The following is a 14,475-nucleotide window of genomic DNA, read 5'->3' as shown; positions in this document are numbered from 1 at the left end:
GGAATGTATTCAGAAAAATATTCAAATATCCGCAGCCCTGCATATAGGAAACAAATAGACAACTAAAGGTCTAAAATTGGCATGGAATAAGCATTCTACCTGACTTTCTATAGGAAGTTGACTTGTCAATAGACGTAAATAATAAGCCAACTTGTCATGTGAAGTGATTATAATGCCTTCACCACTTTTATCAAACTGAGGTCTTCCAGCACGTCCGAAGATCTACCACGGAAGAACATTACACAACATCACAGTATATGAGTGCCCATCAACATTACTAATCGAATAAAAGTAACAGCACGAAGAAGATTAAGTCTCACTTGCATAACATCTAGCATACCCAGATCTCGCCATCCACCAGCCTTTGGATCATATATTTGAGTTCCCTGGAGAGATGAAATGCTAAAGCATTACTCACCACAAGACAAGGTTTATCATGGAAAAGAATGTCATGTGAAAAAAGCTGCAAACTAACTTACAACTAATCAGAAGCTTCAATGCCTACAGTTGCATTCAACTAAGTTTACTACACAAATTACATATATAGTACATGTTTCAGCCCAAACTAGGGACCAAGGACTATCAGTTTTTGTTAGCAAGATGTTTTGTGTGAAATTTCAGACAATTAGCGACCAAAACATAATGGAACATTTGATTTGAAGGAGAACACTCTCAATGGAGTGCATAGTTAATCCAGAATGTTGCATTACACTTCTTCCATGAGCTGGGTTCTATCAGATGCAAAGTCCAAGGCCATATAAGACATGATTCAAATGGAAACAATTAACACTATGGTTGAGTTCAGTTAACATAATACCAATATCATACCAGAATCATCAACAAATAATCAACAACAATATCTTTCCTTTGACCAGTTCAAAAACAGTTTAGAAAAGTATCCGACAACAAAAAAAGAGGAACTTGTTTTGATGATAAAGATTGAAAAGCACATGAAGGGAGCCTTTTTCAACACCCAAGATCACCCTATTTTTTAGTGAACCATGCAATAAAGTAAGGATAAAATCATGGGAGGATAGGCATGCAATCAAATCAAGTCAAGATTATATTTGCCAGTTTCAAATTGAACTGGTAAGGAAAAACTCTTGGACAAGTTCCCAAGCACAAGCTTAACCCTGATTAAAAACACACAAAGACGGACACAAAAAGAAAATGCAAACAAGATCAAGAAAACCAGACATCGAAATCCTAACTTTCAAATTATTACAACAAAGTCACGAAAAGAAGTAAGCAAGTTGGTTTTTGTTATCCTAGCTAACTGCCCATTTATTTCACCAGATATGGTTAGGAATGTGCTTCTTTCATTTTGCTAGATATTAGAAGCTCAGCTTAAACGGCAATCGTATGTTAATGGAATTGTAATAAAGATACAAACAATTCTTAATACTTGAGTACTATTCTACAGCGACTTAATGCAGATTGATCCAGTTGAGCTAAGAATCAAAATCACACCCAAATCAGGTACCGGACTAAAGCTCAAACTATTCATCTAAAGCTTGGATACATGACAGTCAAGTCAAAAGAAAAACACGATGCTCAGAATGCAATAAAACTTGTGCAAGCTTCCTCGAATTTTATTTCTTAATATGCTTCAAGTTACAACTAAGAATCCCTTAAAGAATACAGATGAGTCAGGAACAAGCATTCCACAAACCTTAATCACAACTGTGTGAGCAGGCAAATTGACTCCCCATGCCAAAGTTGCTGTGCAAACAAGGACCTAGAATGAAGCAGGGGGTTTTAAAACTAAAAGGAAAAAAAGGTTGAAAAATTGTAAGTGAATAACTGGAAAAGCAAACAAACCAACCTTCAAAAGTCCCTGAGAGAAAAGTCTTTCTGTTAGGTTTCTGTCAGCACGTAACATTCCAGCATGATGAATGCCAATCCCATGTTCGAACAGCTGAACGACCTCCTTATTTCTGGACTTGAAAACTTCCCTCTGAAATGCATAGATTGAATGACCTAAGAAAAAGATACCATAATAAGGATATAAAGAAAATATTCAATTAAAGGACAACAGATTTTGCTTGCCTTTAAAATCTCATATTGAGGATGCTCTTCATTTGTGAACAGCTCAGACTCTGTATTTTTACCAGACAATTCAACCTGTTGATATGAATATAAAATGTTTGTAAAATGGAGGGAATTTTATTTTTTTTGATACTGGTAACATTACTCTATATATCCACAGGTATACTACAACAAAAGTATAGTTCCCCTTCAAAAGTATGACAATCTATCAAAAGCTCAAAACTATATATGTTGCCTATAAACAATCTAGAACATCAAAGATCTTTTTGAGCTAATAAACTATGTTTGCACCAAAAATAAAAAAGAGCTAAGCACTTCATTTTACATCCTGTAAACTATTTTGCACATTTTCAAAGCTCCTATTGTTTCTATTAATCGAAAAAAAGAAAAAAATTACTCCTATTGTTTCTCTCTTTCCAGATTGACCACTTGTGGGATTACACCGGGTATGTTGTTGTTGTTGTTGTTGTATATAGGAACGGTTAAGAATCCCAATAATTGTATAAATAGGAAAATAATTACTTTCTTCTCTTTTTAGGATCACTTCTATATTTCCTTTCCTTTATAGAATTACCTTGCAAATACAAAGCACTGTTTATTAATTCCAACATTCTTGAGGCAATAATCAAGCACTTTATCACCCTCTCAGTTGCTGGCACGCTATAGATACAAAAATCTCTTGACTGCAGGATCCTGAATTGTTAGTTATCAGTGAGCTAAAGAAAAGCTTTTTAAGCTTTCCCAGGGTCTTTAACCAAGCCAATGTGAGTCCTAAATGTGAACTTAGCCAACACTTATCACCTATCACCTATCTCTAGCAGAGAACCACAGGAAGGATTTCACAGAACATCCATGATTTATTAAGACATGGATTGACTACAAATCTGGGTTGGCTCTGCGAGAATCTGAAAATGCCCCATGGCAGCAGTATGTTTTACGGCAGAGATTATTACTTTGACAAGAATAGCATTGCTTTGAACTAGGCAAAATGCTGTTAGCATCTAGAAAGATACTTTCCAATAAAGGTGTCAAACGGCGGGTTGGCCTGATTTTGGGCGTGTCAAGTTGGGATGAGATGCAGAGTTAATAAATGAGCGGGTCAATACCCCCCCCCCCCCCCAAAAGTTACTTGGGCTGAAATGTGCTAAAATACGGGTCATAATCCAACCCACCAATTGCTACTAAGTTTTAATTGCTTTCTTTGTTCTTTTATTAAAAAAAATTGAGAAAGATTATAAAATTATTATTTTTTCTTTATTATGGCTATATATGTATAACATATCAATTTAAAAAATAATCTTTTTAAAAATATTTTGACAAGATTCCATGAATCAATTTGGGCTACATATCAACCCAAACTTTAATGGAAGAAATGGGTTGAGCTAATAAATGGGCGGGTCATACTTGAACGGGTTGGGCGGGTTGGATGGATTGGATTTGATTTTGCCACCCCTATTTTCCAACTTCTATTACATCAGACAGAATAGTTTACCCCTCGAAGGAAGATCACCCATGTAAATTTGACGCTTACAACTCGTAGCATCTCTTCAACAAAGATGTGCCACTTTTTTATTGTCTTTGTTAACTAGTGATGCAGGAGGAATCTAGTTTATAGAGGGGGTGAGTTTGTCCTGCACGAAGTTACAGATTATGCTAGTTAAGTTCATAATACAGAAAGACATAGAAGGACTTGAATGCTGAATCTCCATGTTCCTTGTGGAATCATCGAAAATAACCTCCACTATCATAAAGGAAAGATCGTGCATATATTATGGAAGCTATGGAACCCAACCATCATAATAAACATGGTAATAAAAAACAAAAGATATGCAATAGAGACGGACGGAGTTGTAAGTCAAATAAAAATAGGTGCAAGATCAGAATTATGGATTGCTTTTGGACAAGTTTGAAATTTTCTATTGATTTAAATAAGTATAACATAGATTTTATAAGGAATAAAAACTGAAGAAAATTTATATAGATAATGAATTACAAAATATTCAGAAAGTAATGAATACTGAAGAGAAAGATTTCAGTAAATTGAAGTGAAGAAAAGAAAAATTGAGTTGGACTAAGAGGAAAGCAAGGCATACAAAATGCAACAAAGATAGTGGAACTATTAAGTAAAATGATTAACAGTGCGTTAAACCATAGCCTGATTAAAAAAAAACCTACCAGCTTATCAGCAGTTTTCACTGTGTCTTTACGTGAATGGACAAAAACCATAGCCTGGTGCCCTTGTTTTAAGGAATCAACAACCTGCATAAGTGAAGAGTCAGACCAGAAATTTATCGGGAGAGAGAAAAATAGCAAGGAGAAAGGTTTTGGAGAAAGATACCTTATTGTAGCATATCTCATTAAGCAGTTCATTGCGGGCTAAAAAGTTATGCTCACTAATACCAATATACTGCTGCGCAAGAGGTACTGGACGGTAGCTCGAATCGAAGAAAAATAAGCCTGTTTCTGAATTCACCCTTAGAAACTGTGCAACCTGGATTTCAAAAAGAGAATAGCCATGAACAAAAAGCTGAATCCAAAGGATGTAACAAATTATAGGAGCCTCATCACTCTGTATAGCCCAAATGTCCAAGATGGAGGTAAGGACTTCTAAATGAAAATTTTAACTCGAGAACCAACCTCCAAATAGTTGGGTAAAGTGGCTGAAAGGCCCACTATCCTTATCATAGACTGCGTGGACTCCACCTGTCAAAGCACAAGAACCAAAAGTCAAACCTAATCGTGTACACATGAAAATGGAGTCACCTCCACCTTAGCACTAGATGAGATGATATCACAATCAAGTTCATAACCTAAATCCTCATAGTAAGTCGATATGTTTTGCTGCCAAGTTTATATTTCCATGTTACACTAGATTCATGACTTAAACCTCTGTCTCACAGCATTTTCATAACCTTAATGCATCTCATATTCCTTTGGTTATAAAAATGAAAAGCTCTAAAATGTCTTTTTCCAACATTGTATTATTCTCTAAATGCCAATAACATGCTTCCTCTTTCAATTATCCCCAAATTTTAATAAAATTATTACTTTATAAAAAATAAATTACGCTTTATCTTTCAATTTTAGGTTATTGGAGAAGTGGAGCAGTAGCAGAGGATTGTGGCAGCAATTAGTGCACAGGGGCAACATCGTCATATAAAAACAAACGGAAATTACTACAGTAGACACTAGATCAAGTATAACAGCATTTGCAAACCTGACGAAGTGTACGGGCTACTAATGCTTCTATCACAGGGCCTCTATCATCATTTAGCAAATGGACCTCATCAATGATAAGTAGCTTCACCAGCATTGAGAGCGACATGTCACTGCTTTTACGAGTAATAACATCCCACTTTTCAGGTGTTGTCACTATCATCTGAAGAAATATAACCAGACACCATCAGAGTGAAGCCAATCAACCCACCAGTCAACTAGGCCAAAATCCAAACAGAAAGACACTAAGTAAATAATCAACAACTTTACAAGAACTGAAGTTTGACAGAACCTGTGTTTCCTCAAGCTCATTCTTAGAAAGCTGCATGTCTCCAGTAAGTTCCCTCACAGTTACATTAAGTGGAGACAATCGGTGACTGAAAGTTGATGTGACCTCTGCAGCTAATGCCTAGAGAAGAAATTACCTTATATTACCAATTATCTGAAATAAATTGGAGGACACAAGTACACAACTCTCGACCTACACCTTCATAGGAGCAACATAGATTATCTTGAATTCATCCTTATGCAAGTAACCATCTCTAAAGTGATGTTTGATCTGCGAAAAAGAAGAAGGTTACATAATTGCATCAAAGTGCCAGTAGTCCCAGCATGGAACATGCTCTAAAAGAAAGATAGAGCACACCTCATGTAGAATAGCAATCATAGCTATGTTTGTTTTCCCAGCCCCAGTGGGGGCACATACCTGGTAATAAGTGAAACGAAAGCTATCAAGACAGATCAAAAATCTATCTCCATAGGAAAATAGTATACATTATAACTGAAAAGGGTATTAACATACACTACCAAAGGAAAAAGTTACTCACTAGTATGTTTTCGTTGCTATTATAAGTAGTATGGTAAATTCTGCTCTGAATACGGTTGAGACTCTTGTAGCCATGGAAAGCTGCTTGAGCAAAGTCGTCTAGCTCCTTTATCTCAATCTGATAAGAAAACCAAGGAAGCAAAACTATTCAGTTAAATTAAGCAAGTTTTTGTGAAACCAATGAACATCCATCAGATAAGCAAGTTCTCATAACATTGTCACTTGAGAACCAGTAAAGATGTGGAGAAAGAATTTAGAATTTCCAATATTATAAGAAATGTCATTCACTTGATTTTCATGGTTATAGAATCACATTGGGACTTCTTTTTCCTTCCCCACACCCCACACCCTCCCTTTTTGAATAAAAAGAAATACACACACACACACACACACACACATGATCTAAGGAAATTAATAGGAAATGAAAATTTAGAAATTATTGTATCTTAGTACACTAGCTACATGTGAAAAGAACTAAGGAAATTAATAGGAAATTAATCATCTTATCTACTACCTGTAAATTTTCATTTTATATGTGGAAAGATTAAGTGCTGCTAGCATCAAGTAATGAATGCATAGGAAGGACTGAAGCAGTTTGAAAATTACTATACAACAACACTTCATTCAAACCAAACTCTACCTCCCAGATAATTAATTTTCATAACCATGTCCACTACAAATAAAAGCATATATATATATATATAAAATAAAATGAGGACTAGAAAAGAGAAGTGCTAGACAACAGTATTAACAAGTGTCTCCAATATTAAGCCAAAGTATATAAGTAGTTGAGAGAACAAGAATAAACAAAGGAAAACATAGAGGCAGAGAAGGGAAATACCAGTCTCTCCCCAGGTTTCATAGATGCAGTTGGTGTTGGAGGGATAATGACTTCTTCATATCCCTTGTAGTGCTTTCTGGTTGTTCCTTGAGGAAGGGCTGTATGACCTAAGGTGTTTGGCCCTTCACCATGACCAATGAGGTCCTCAAATATATATTTCTTCTCACTAGCATGAAGCAAAGAACTAAAACTCACGGTGGACAAATCACCCTCAACCCCGTTATTTGTTCCTCGCCTATGCTTCCTTTCTTCCTTGCGACGAAGTTTATCAATTTGCTTTTCAGACTCGGTTTGAACAGTTACCTGTTCGACTAGTAACAAGTAAATTCAAATGCCAAGTGGCATTGTATGTATGACATTATCATGGTTGTATATCTATTACTCACCTGGACGGCATAACTAGGAGCGCGCGATTGCCCACCTGTAGACATCTTGTCAGCTTTCAGTTCAATTAGTCCATGATGGATTGCATCAACAATTTCCTTTTTGTGCTGAGATAGGAGGAACGAGATTTCATGAAAAAAGCAGAATGAAGAAAAATTACAATTTAAAGAGCACCAAATTGCAAATGAATGATTCTCTACCTAATTGCTTACTGTTTTTTTTGAGACAAGTAACAATTCTATTCAATAAAAACTTAGCCACCCTAGAAAAAGGTGCTAAGTTGGAAACTTCACAAGCATCGAAAGGGTGCTTAAACCTCTGCCCAGAAACCTATACAATTATAAATGGTCAATTCAATATACTAACTCTCCTACTTCCCCCCACATATTCTGTTTACACCAAAAAAAGAACAAGCTAAAACAATCCATCCTAATTTTCTCGATAGAATTGCTAGTGCCTTCAAAATGTCTACCATTCCTTTCTTTCCACACTGTCCACCAAATGCCAGCAGGAATGATCTTCCACCAGTCCTCCCCACTCTATTCCCAATACTCCACCAATTGTTCAGCAGTGCCAAAGTAGAACTAGGTATTACCCAGTTATTCCCAAAATACAAAAGAATATGTGCCACAGATTTATAGTTGTCCTGCAGTGTAGGAATAAGTATTCATTGTTTTCACCCTCCTGTTCACACAAAAGACATCTTGAACAAATCTAAAGACCTCTTCTTTGTAGCTTATCTTGAGTTAGGCAAGCTTTCCTAATCACCAACCAGACAAAGAATGACACCTTCGTAGGGATATTTACTTTCCAGACTTGTTTCCAAGGCCAATTCTCCTTTACAGGACCTCTTTGATTCAACTGCCAATACACTGACTTTACTAAGAAGGCCCCTTTACTGTTCAGTTTCCACTTTTGTCTGTCTGTAGAATCAATGCATTCACCAAAAGTTCCCAATATCTGAAGCAGTGTGACGAAACTCTCTATTTCCCGGTCATTAAGAGCTCTTCTAAAGATTAGATTCCACCCTTGTTGACTCTACATTTGGTTGATCATGTCATGTTGTAGGAGACTTGTAGAATAAAGAACTCAAAACATAGACTTCAGATTGCTCTGCCCAATCCAGTGATCAGCCCAAAAATCAATTTTTCTTCCATCTCCCACAATAATCTCCATAATTTTCCAGTAGTCTTGCCATTGGTTTCTGATAGTTCTCCACACACTGCTACCATAGGGACTATTAACTTCATTTGTGGTCCACTGGTTCAGCATCCCATATTTCTGGGATATGAAATTCCTCCAAAGTGCACTATCTCATTATTGAACCTCCAATGCCATTTTTGTAGCAGACTTCTATTATGCAAGCTCAAGTTCTTTATGCCCAAACCGCCATGTTTGTTGCTCAAGGTTATAGCTTCCCATTTAACTAGATTACTGCTTTTCTTCTCTTTGTTGCCTTGCCCAAGAAAGTCTCTTCTCAATCTGTCAATTCTTTTTTTGACCCTTTTGGGTAATGGAAAGCTAGACATCATGTACGTAGGAAGAGCATCTAAAACTAAATTAATGAGAGTCAGTCTCCCACCAAGAGAAAGATACTGAGATTTGAACCTTGACATTTTTTTGTCACACCTTTCTATAATATCATTCCAAATTTTTACAGAACAATTTTTATCCCCCAAAGGCATCCCAAATAAATTTTAGGAAGAGCTCCCACCTGACAACCAAGGTTACCTGCCAGAGATAGCAAATTTGGAATGTCATTGACCGGACAAAGAAAGTTTTTTGCCAATTAACATGTAAACCTGGCAAAGCTTCAAAAATAGTTAGGATGGCTCTGAGATGTCTGATTTGTACCACATCAGCTTCAAAAAATACTAGAGAGTCTTCGGCATACAAAAGATGAGATATTTTCATTCCTTTAATGGCATTTGGTTGAGATCCAAAGTCTTTGATCCAACTATTCAACTGTGCGACCTTAATCATATGATTAAGTCCTTCCATGACTATCAACAATAGAAAAGGTAACAAAGAATCACCTTATCTAAGCCCCCTTTGAGATTGAAAAAAACCTTCAGGCCAACCATTAATCAATACTGAAAATTTGACATTAGAAATGCAAAATCCTATCCAGTTTATCCATTTGTTACCAAAACCCATGAATTTAAGGATTTTCAACAAGAACTCCCAATTGACATGATCATAAGCCTTCTCAATGTCCAACTTGCATAGAATCCCCGACCTTTTGAGTTAGACTCTGGAATCAACCAATTCATTAGCCAATACTACGGCATCCATAATCTGTCTCCCCTTGAGAAAAGTCATTTGATGCACATAGACTAGCTTTCCCATCACTGATTTTATCCTTTCTGTCAAGAGCTTGGACAATCTTATAGACCCCTCCAATGAGACTAATGGATCTAAAATCTTTTAACTCTTCGGCACCATTCTTCTTGGGAATCAGGGCAATGAAAGTAGCATTGAATGATTTTTCAAAACTTTCATTCTGATGAAAGTTTTGAATAGTAGCCATTATATCTTCCTTAACAACTTCCCAGCATTCTTTATAAAATCCCATTGTGAAACCATCCGGATCAGGAGCCTTGTCCACTGCACAAGTTGACAACTTTAAAGGCCTCTGTCTCTGTGAAGGATCTTTGTATCCAAGTTTCTGTTTCTGCATATAACTTCTTGTAAAAAGCCACCATGGTTCTTTTAATCATAGGCATTTGCACTACTTCATCATCCCCAACTTTCAACCTGTCTATGGTATTATATCTTTTATGAGCAGTAGACATTCTCTGAAAGAATTTAGTGTTCTTATCCCCTTGTTTAAGCCACAACACTCTCGCTTTTGGTTTCCAATTTGCCTCCTCATTTTTGGCAAGTTCCTCCAGTTCCACCATTATTGTTGCTCTGATCATCATCTCATCTTCATTAAGTTGTCTACTGTCTTGTATCTGATCCATCTCAATTAACTCAATCAGTAGTCTGTTCATTTTTTTAACCAACTCCCCAAAGTTTGTTCTACTCCATTCCTTGAGCTTGTTTTTAAGCAATTTGAGCTTACTGGATAACTGAAAATCACGGAAACCTTGGACCACAAATCCAGACCGCTCAACTCGTAAATACTATGAGGCCCAGATTTGACATATCATCAAACTCAGACTACTTTACACCGTAAGCACTGTACATACTTTTTACTTCAATACATCTTAGATTTAAAGAAAATTTGATTATATGTCCAATGAAGCTCCACAATAATTAGAAGATCAGCTCAAAATTCTTACCATGATAAGATCCTGAACTGTTTCAAATGCACCATCACCAACAAGGTCAAGCAAATCACCAGCTATCTACAAAAAACAAACAAACATATTAGATGCTTACGGAACTGATGTTCCAGAAAATGTGGTTAAAGCATGCCATAGAACTATGAAGTGGAAGGGACATATTGCTACCTCATCCCCTGGTTTCTCAGAATCAAGTACGCGGCATATGGCCATAGCTAGTTCATCTCGAGGAAGCTGTGAAGTACTTCCTCTAACTATCTTATCACAGGCATCTCTTAACCAGCTTAAATCAAATTTTCCACCAGATACAGATTCTCTAAAATTTGAGAAGGAGCCATGATCATACTGTGTTTCATGACTTGAAGAAGGTGCACTTTCCTGCTCAACAAGAAAATCAGAATCTTCCAAGGAAACATCAATTAAAAAGCGGGATGGCGTTCTGAACACAAGGTCCGAGCCAAATTCCGCTTCATCAGTGGTTCCATTAGACACTTCTGGTAAAGAGGCGGTCTCAATTCCAGGGTGATTATTCTGCAATTCATACAATCTTTGTGCTAAAGAGGCAACTCTTGATAGTAATGAGTCTAAAACTCCGTAGCCAACAAGTTTTTGCAAATCTAGCCTGCATTCAAAATAAAAGATTGACTTTGCAGACTAGCAGTTCGAAGAAACTTTCTCAGCATGCAGACATTCACAAAGTATTCAAGGAAAGAAAAATATACATATAATATCTGATCTCCAGGTCTTTACTGTTCGCCATTTATTTCGCATGTGGGACTACACTAGGTATGATGTTGTTGTATCAGTATTACTCTAGATTCTTTTTCAACCTTATGCTCATTATTATGTTGATAAGAAACTTTGATACTTTGCACACAACAAATGCTAGTCATGCATTCTTTACTAACAATTACCTTAGTTGGCAGCAGAATAAGAAAAGTAAAAGAAGCAAGCTGGGTTCCGGAATTCATTTTTCAACTCGTTAAGATATAGATTTCAAGGACTAACTAACAGTTCAGCAATCAAGAACTGAAAAACTTTGACTTCTGGGTACGAATAACATTAATACGTTTATCAACAACATTCCACTACTGGGTGATCTTTTTGCCTAACAATTAAAAAGGTCTAACATGTAGAATATTCTGTTAGGTATCAAGCACTCAATGAAATATAATGTGATGAAGTTGATTTTTTTCTTTGGAAGATTTATGAATCTGATACACAAGGAACAATGAATGGGACAAAATGCCTTTTAGATCCTTCTGCAAAAAACTGAATGCTCACGGCGCTTTTGGACCCAGCAGAAGCCTATATAAGTGGACCTACTATGAGAACTCCCATGGCCTGATACTAGCATCAGCAATTATCTTTTTCTCCTTTATTTTTGGCAAATAGGTTCTCAAATAAGAAGTATCAAAAGGAACACAAACCAACAGCAAGTTGATTAAAATATACTACACTCAGGGACGGATACAGCAAGCAGTTTGAACAGCTTTTTATCCTATCTTACAAAACTTCGCGTGCTTGGGAAAAGGGATGAAAGAAGGGACTTAAAGACCCTGCTAAGCAGCTAAGGCATCGTTGACCATGCACCTATTCGTTTTACTAGCAGACATTCCCCTTTTATTTCCTAGGGTTAAAAGCATATCAACATGACCAATTGGTTCACCACTCCACCCCCATCCCCAATTGATCCTCATTTATTCGAAAGATTAGTAAATACCATAAACGTAAATATACACAGACAAAATAAGGAGCTAAATGTTATCTTCAAGCAAGACATCTAGAAATTGTATGCTTACTTTTTCTCAGCAATACTCCTGTGTTCCTCACCCTCCACCATTGGCCCAGTGAAAAGCCTATACACACTGAATGCCACCTCCCTAAACTCCTCTGACACAATCTCACCCTTCATCAACTCAACCACCACGCCAACAAACTGCTTATACGCTTGGCGTAACTCGGGAGAAGCTGCACCAATTATAGAACACTTCATTAACTAGTGGGAATGAAGAGGGGGCATAAAAGAATTTCAACATATTTCCTTTCAATCATAAACTAATTGGGGTGAATAGTACCTTCGTCCCATTTATACACAATCTTTCGCGCAAGTTCTGATTCTTCAAGTGAAGTTGCAGTACTAGAAACAAGAAAATTACATTCCTTTTAATAGCTGAACATTTTTTTTTTGGGGGTGGGAGGCGGGGAATTGATTAATCAAAAACGAAAAGGGTGCGTAATTTCAAGATGTGATTTTGGTACCTGCGAGACTTGGGGTTTTGCAGAATGGTTTTCCGGTGAAGGTAAGCTTGATCGGCGTCGAATGGTTCTCTGAGAGCATTGGTAAGGCGAGGGAGTTGAAACAACATTTTTGCTTCGCCGATTGAAACGATTGATGTTCTTCTCCCCGATGTTTTTTCCGGGATGATCTCAACGCTCCAGTCTTTTTTTATGTGTTCAGAACCGGTTCTTGGTTTCTTGCGGAAGGTGTAAACGAGGAACCGGGTCGTTTTAAATAGTACTACAAGTAACAAGCCAATATATAGTAAAATATATTATAAAATAAATTAACTTAGAAAAAAAAAAGTAAGAGAAAATAGAAAGGAGCATATTGAGAAAGGAAGAGAGAGTGCAGATTGCAGTGTTCGTATATATTTTCATTGCCTCAGAATGGCAATTTATAACAAGAAAAGGAATGGATAGTGGGCAACTTGCCCTAGTGGAACATCCACTCATTCATTTTCAAAACATGCCCTAGTGGAACATTCACTTATATATTTTCAAAACACTCCCACTTGGATGTCCACATATAATAAAAAAAACTTTACAAGAAATAATATACAAAATTATCCTGAATATCCATAGATATTGTGTCTCGTTAAAATCTTACTAAAAAAATTCAGTGGGAAAAAGTCCAATGAAGAAAAAAGAGTACACACATCTGGTAATACGCTTTGAGTATTGCCTCATTAAAAACCTTACCAGGAAAACCAACGGGACAAAACCTTGACTAAGGGAAAAAGAGTACAGTGCGTATTTTACTCCCCCGATGAAAACATCACTTAATATCTCGAAGGCGACACATTCAAATTTTGTATCTCATTCTTTCAGAGATTGAAGTCGGCAATGCATTGGTAAACATATCTACTAAATTGTTACTTGAACGAACTTGTTGGACATCTATTTCACCCTTTTTTGAAGATCATGACTAAAAAAAATTGGTGAAATATGTTTTGTTCTGTCTCTTTTGATGTATCCTACCTTCAGTTGAACTATACATGCAGCATTATCTGCATACAATATTGTTGAAACGTCTCTTTTTAAAAAAAGGTCACATGTTTCTTGAATGTGTTGAATTATTGATCTTAACTAAACACATTCTCGACTTGCTTCATGGATGGCTATTATTTCTGCATGATTTGAGGAAATGGAAACCATAGTTGGCTTTGTTGAACGTCATGATATAGCTATACCACCACATGTAAATAAATAGCCTGTCTGCGATCGACCTTTATGGGGATCAGAAAAATACCCCGCATCTACATAACCAATCAATTGTGACGTGAATTCATTTGAGTAAAACAATCTCATATCAATGGTCCCTCAGAGGTATCTAAATATATGCTTAATTTCATTCCAGTGTCTTCGTGTTGGAGAAGAACTAAATCTTGATAACAAGCTTATAGAGAAAGTTATATCTGGTTTAGAATTGTTGGCAAGATACATTAATGCATCAATTGCACTAAGATATGGTATTTCAGCATCAATAAGTTCTTCATCATTTTCATGAGGTCGAAACGGATCTGTATTAATATCAAGAGATCTCACAATCATTGAGGTACTTAATGGATGTGCTTTATCCATATAAA

At 36.5% G+C, this 14,475-nt stretch overlaps 1 protein-coding gene across 1 annotated transcript in view; it reads right to left on the bottom strand.

The window, feature by feature from the left end:
- The window catches only part of LOC129898662 (DExH-box ATP-dependent RNA helicase DExH14), a 31,180-nt gene extending 18,076 nt beyond the window's left edge, over positions 1–13,104 (bottom strand). The window contains exons 1-20 of the mRNA XM_055973289.1: positions 12,869–13,104; positions 12,685–12,746; positions 12,409–12,577; positions 10,775–11,228; positions 10,604–10,669; positions 7,319–7,423; positions 6,933–7,235; positions 6,093–6,209; positions 5,912–5,971; positions 5,753–5,824; positions 5,558–5,674; positions 5,267–5,428; positions 4,687–4,752; positions 4,388–4,540; positions 4,225–4,308; positions 2,050–2,124; positions 1,826–1,957; positions 1,673–1,738; positions 321–386; positions 100–222 (exon numbers count right to left, since the gene is read on the bottom strand). Coding sequence (XP_055829264.1) covers positions 100–222; positions 321–386; positions 1,673–1,738; positions 1,826–1,957; positions 2,050–2,124; positions 4,225–4,308; positions 4,388–4,540; positions 4,687–4,752; positions 5,267–5,428; positions 5,558–5,674; positions 5,753–5,824; positions 5,912–5,971; positions 6,093–6,209; positions 6,933–7,235; positions 7,319–7,423; positions 10,604–10,669; positions 10,775–11,228; positions 12,409–12,577; positions 12,685–12,746; positions 12,869–12,975 — 2,559 coding nt within the window. The 5' untranslated portion in view covers positions 12,976–13,104. The remainder of the gene's footprint in view (positions 1–99; positions 223–320; positions 387–1,672; positions 1,739–1,825; positions 1,958–2,049; positions 2,125–4,224; positions 4,309–4,387; positions 4,541–4,686; positions 4,753–5,266; positions 5,429–5,557; positions 5,675–5,752; positions 5,825–5,911; positions 5,972–6,092; positions 6,210–6,932; positions 7,236–7,318; positions 7,424–10,603; positions 10,670–10,774; positions 11,229–12,408; positions 12,578–12,684; positions 12,747–12,868) is intronic.
- Positions 13,105–14,475: the final 1,371 nt, after the last annotated feature.

This window comes from Solanum dulcamara, chromosome 8 (genome assembly GCF_947179165.1).
Source record: "Solanum dulcamara chromosome 8, daSolDulc1.2, whole genome shotgun sequence".
NCBI lineage: Eukaryota > Viridiplantae > Streptophyta > Magnoliopsida > Solanales > Solanaceae > Solanum > Solanum dulcamara.
The sequence above is the reverse complement of the archived record's forward strand: the minus strand, read 5'-3'. Positions and strand labels throughout refer to the sequence as shown.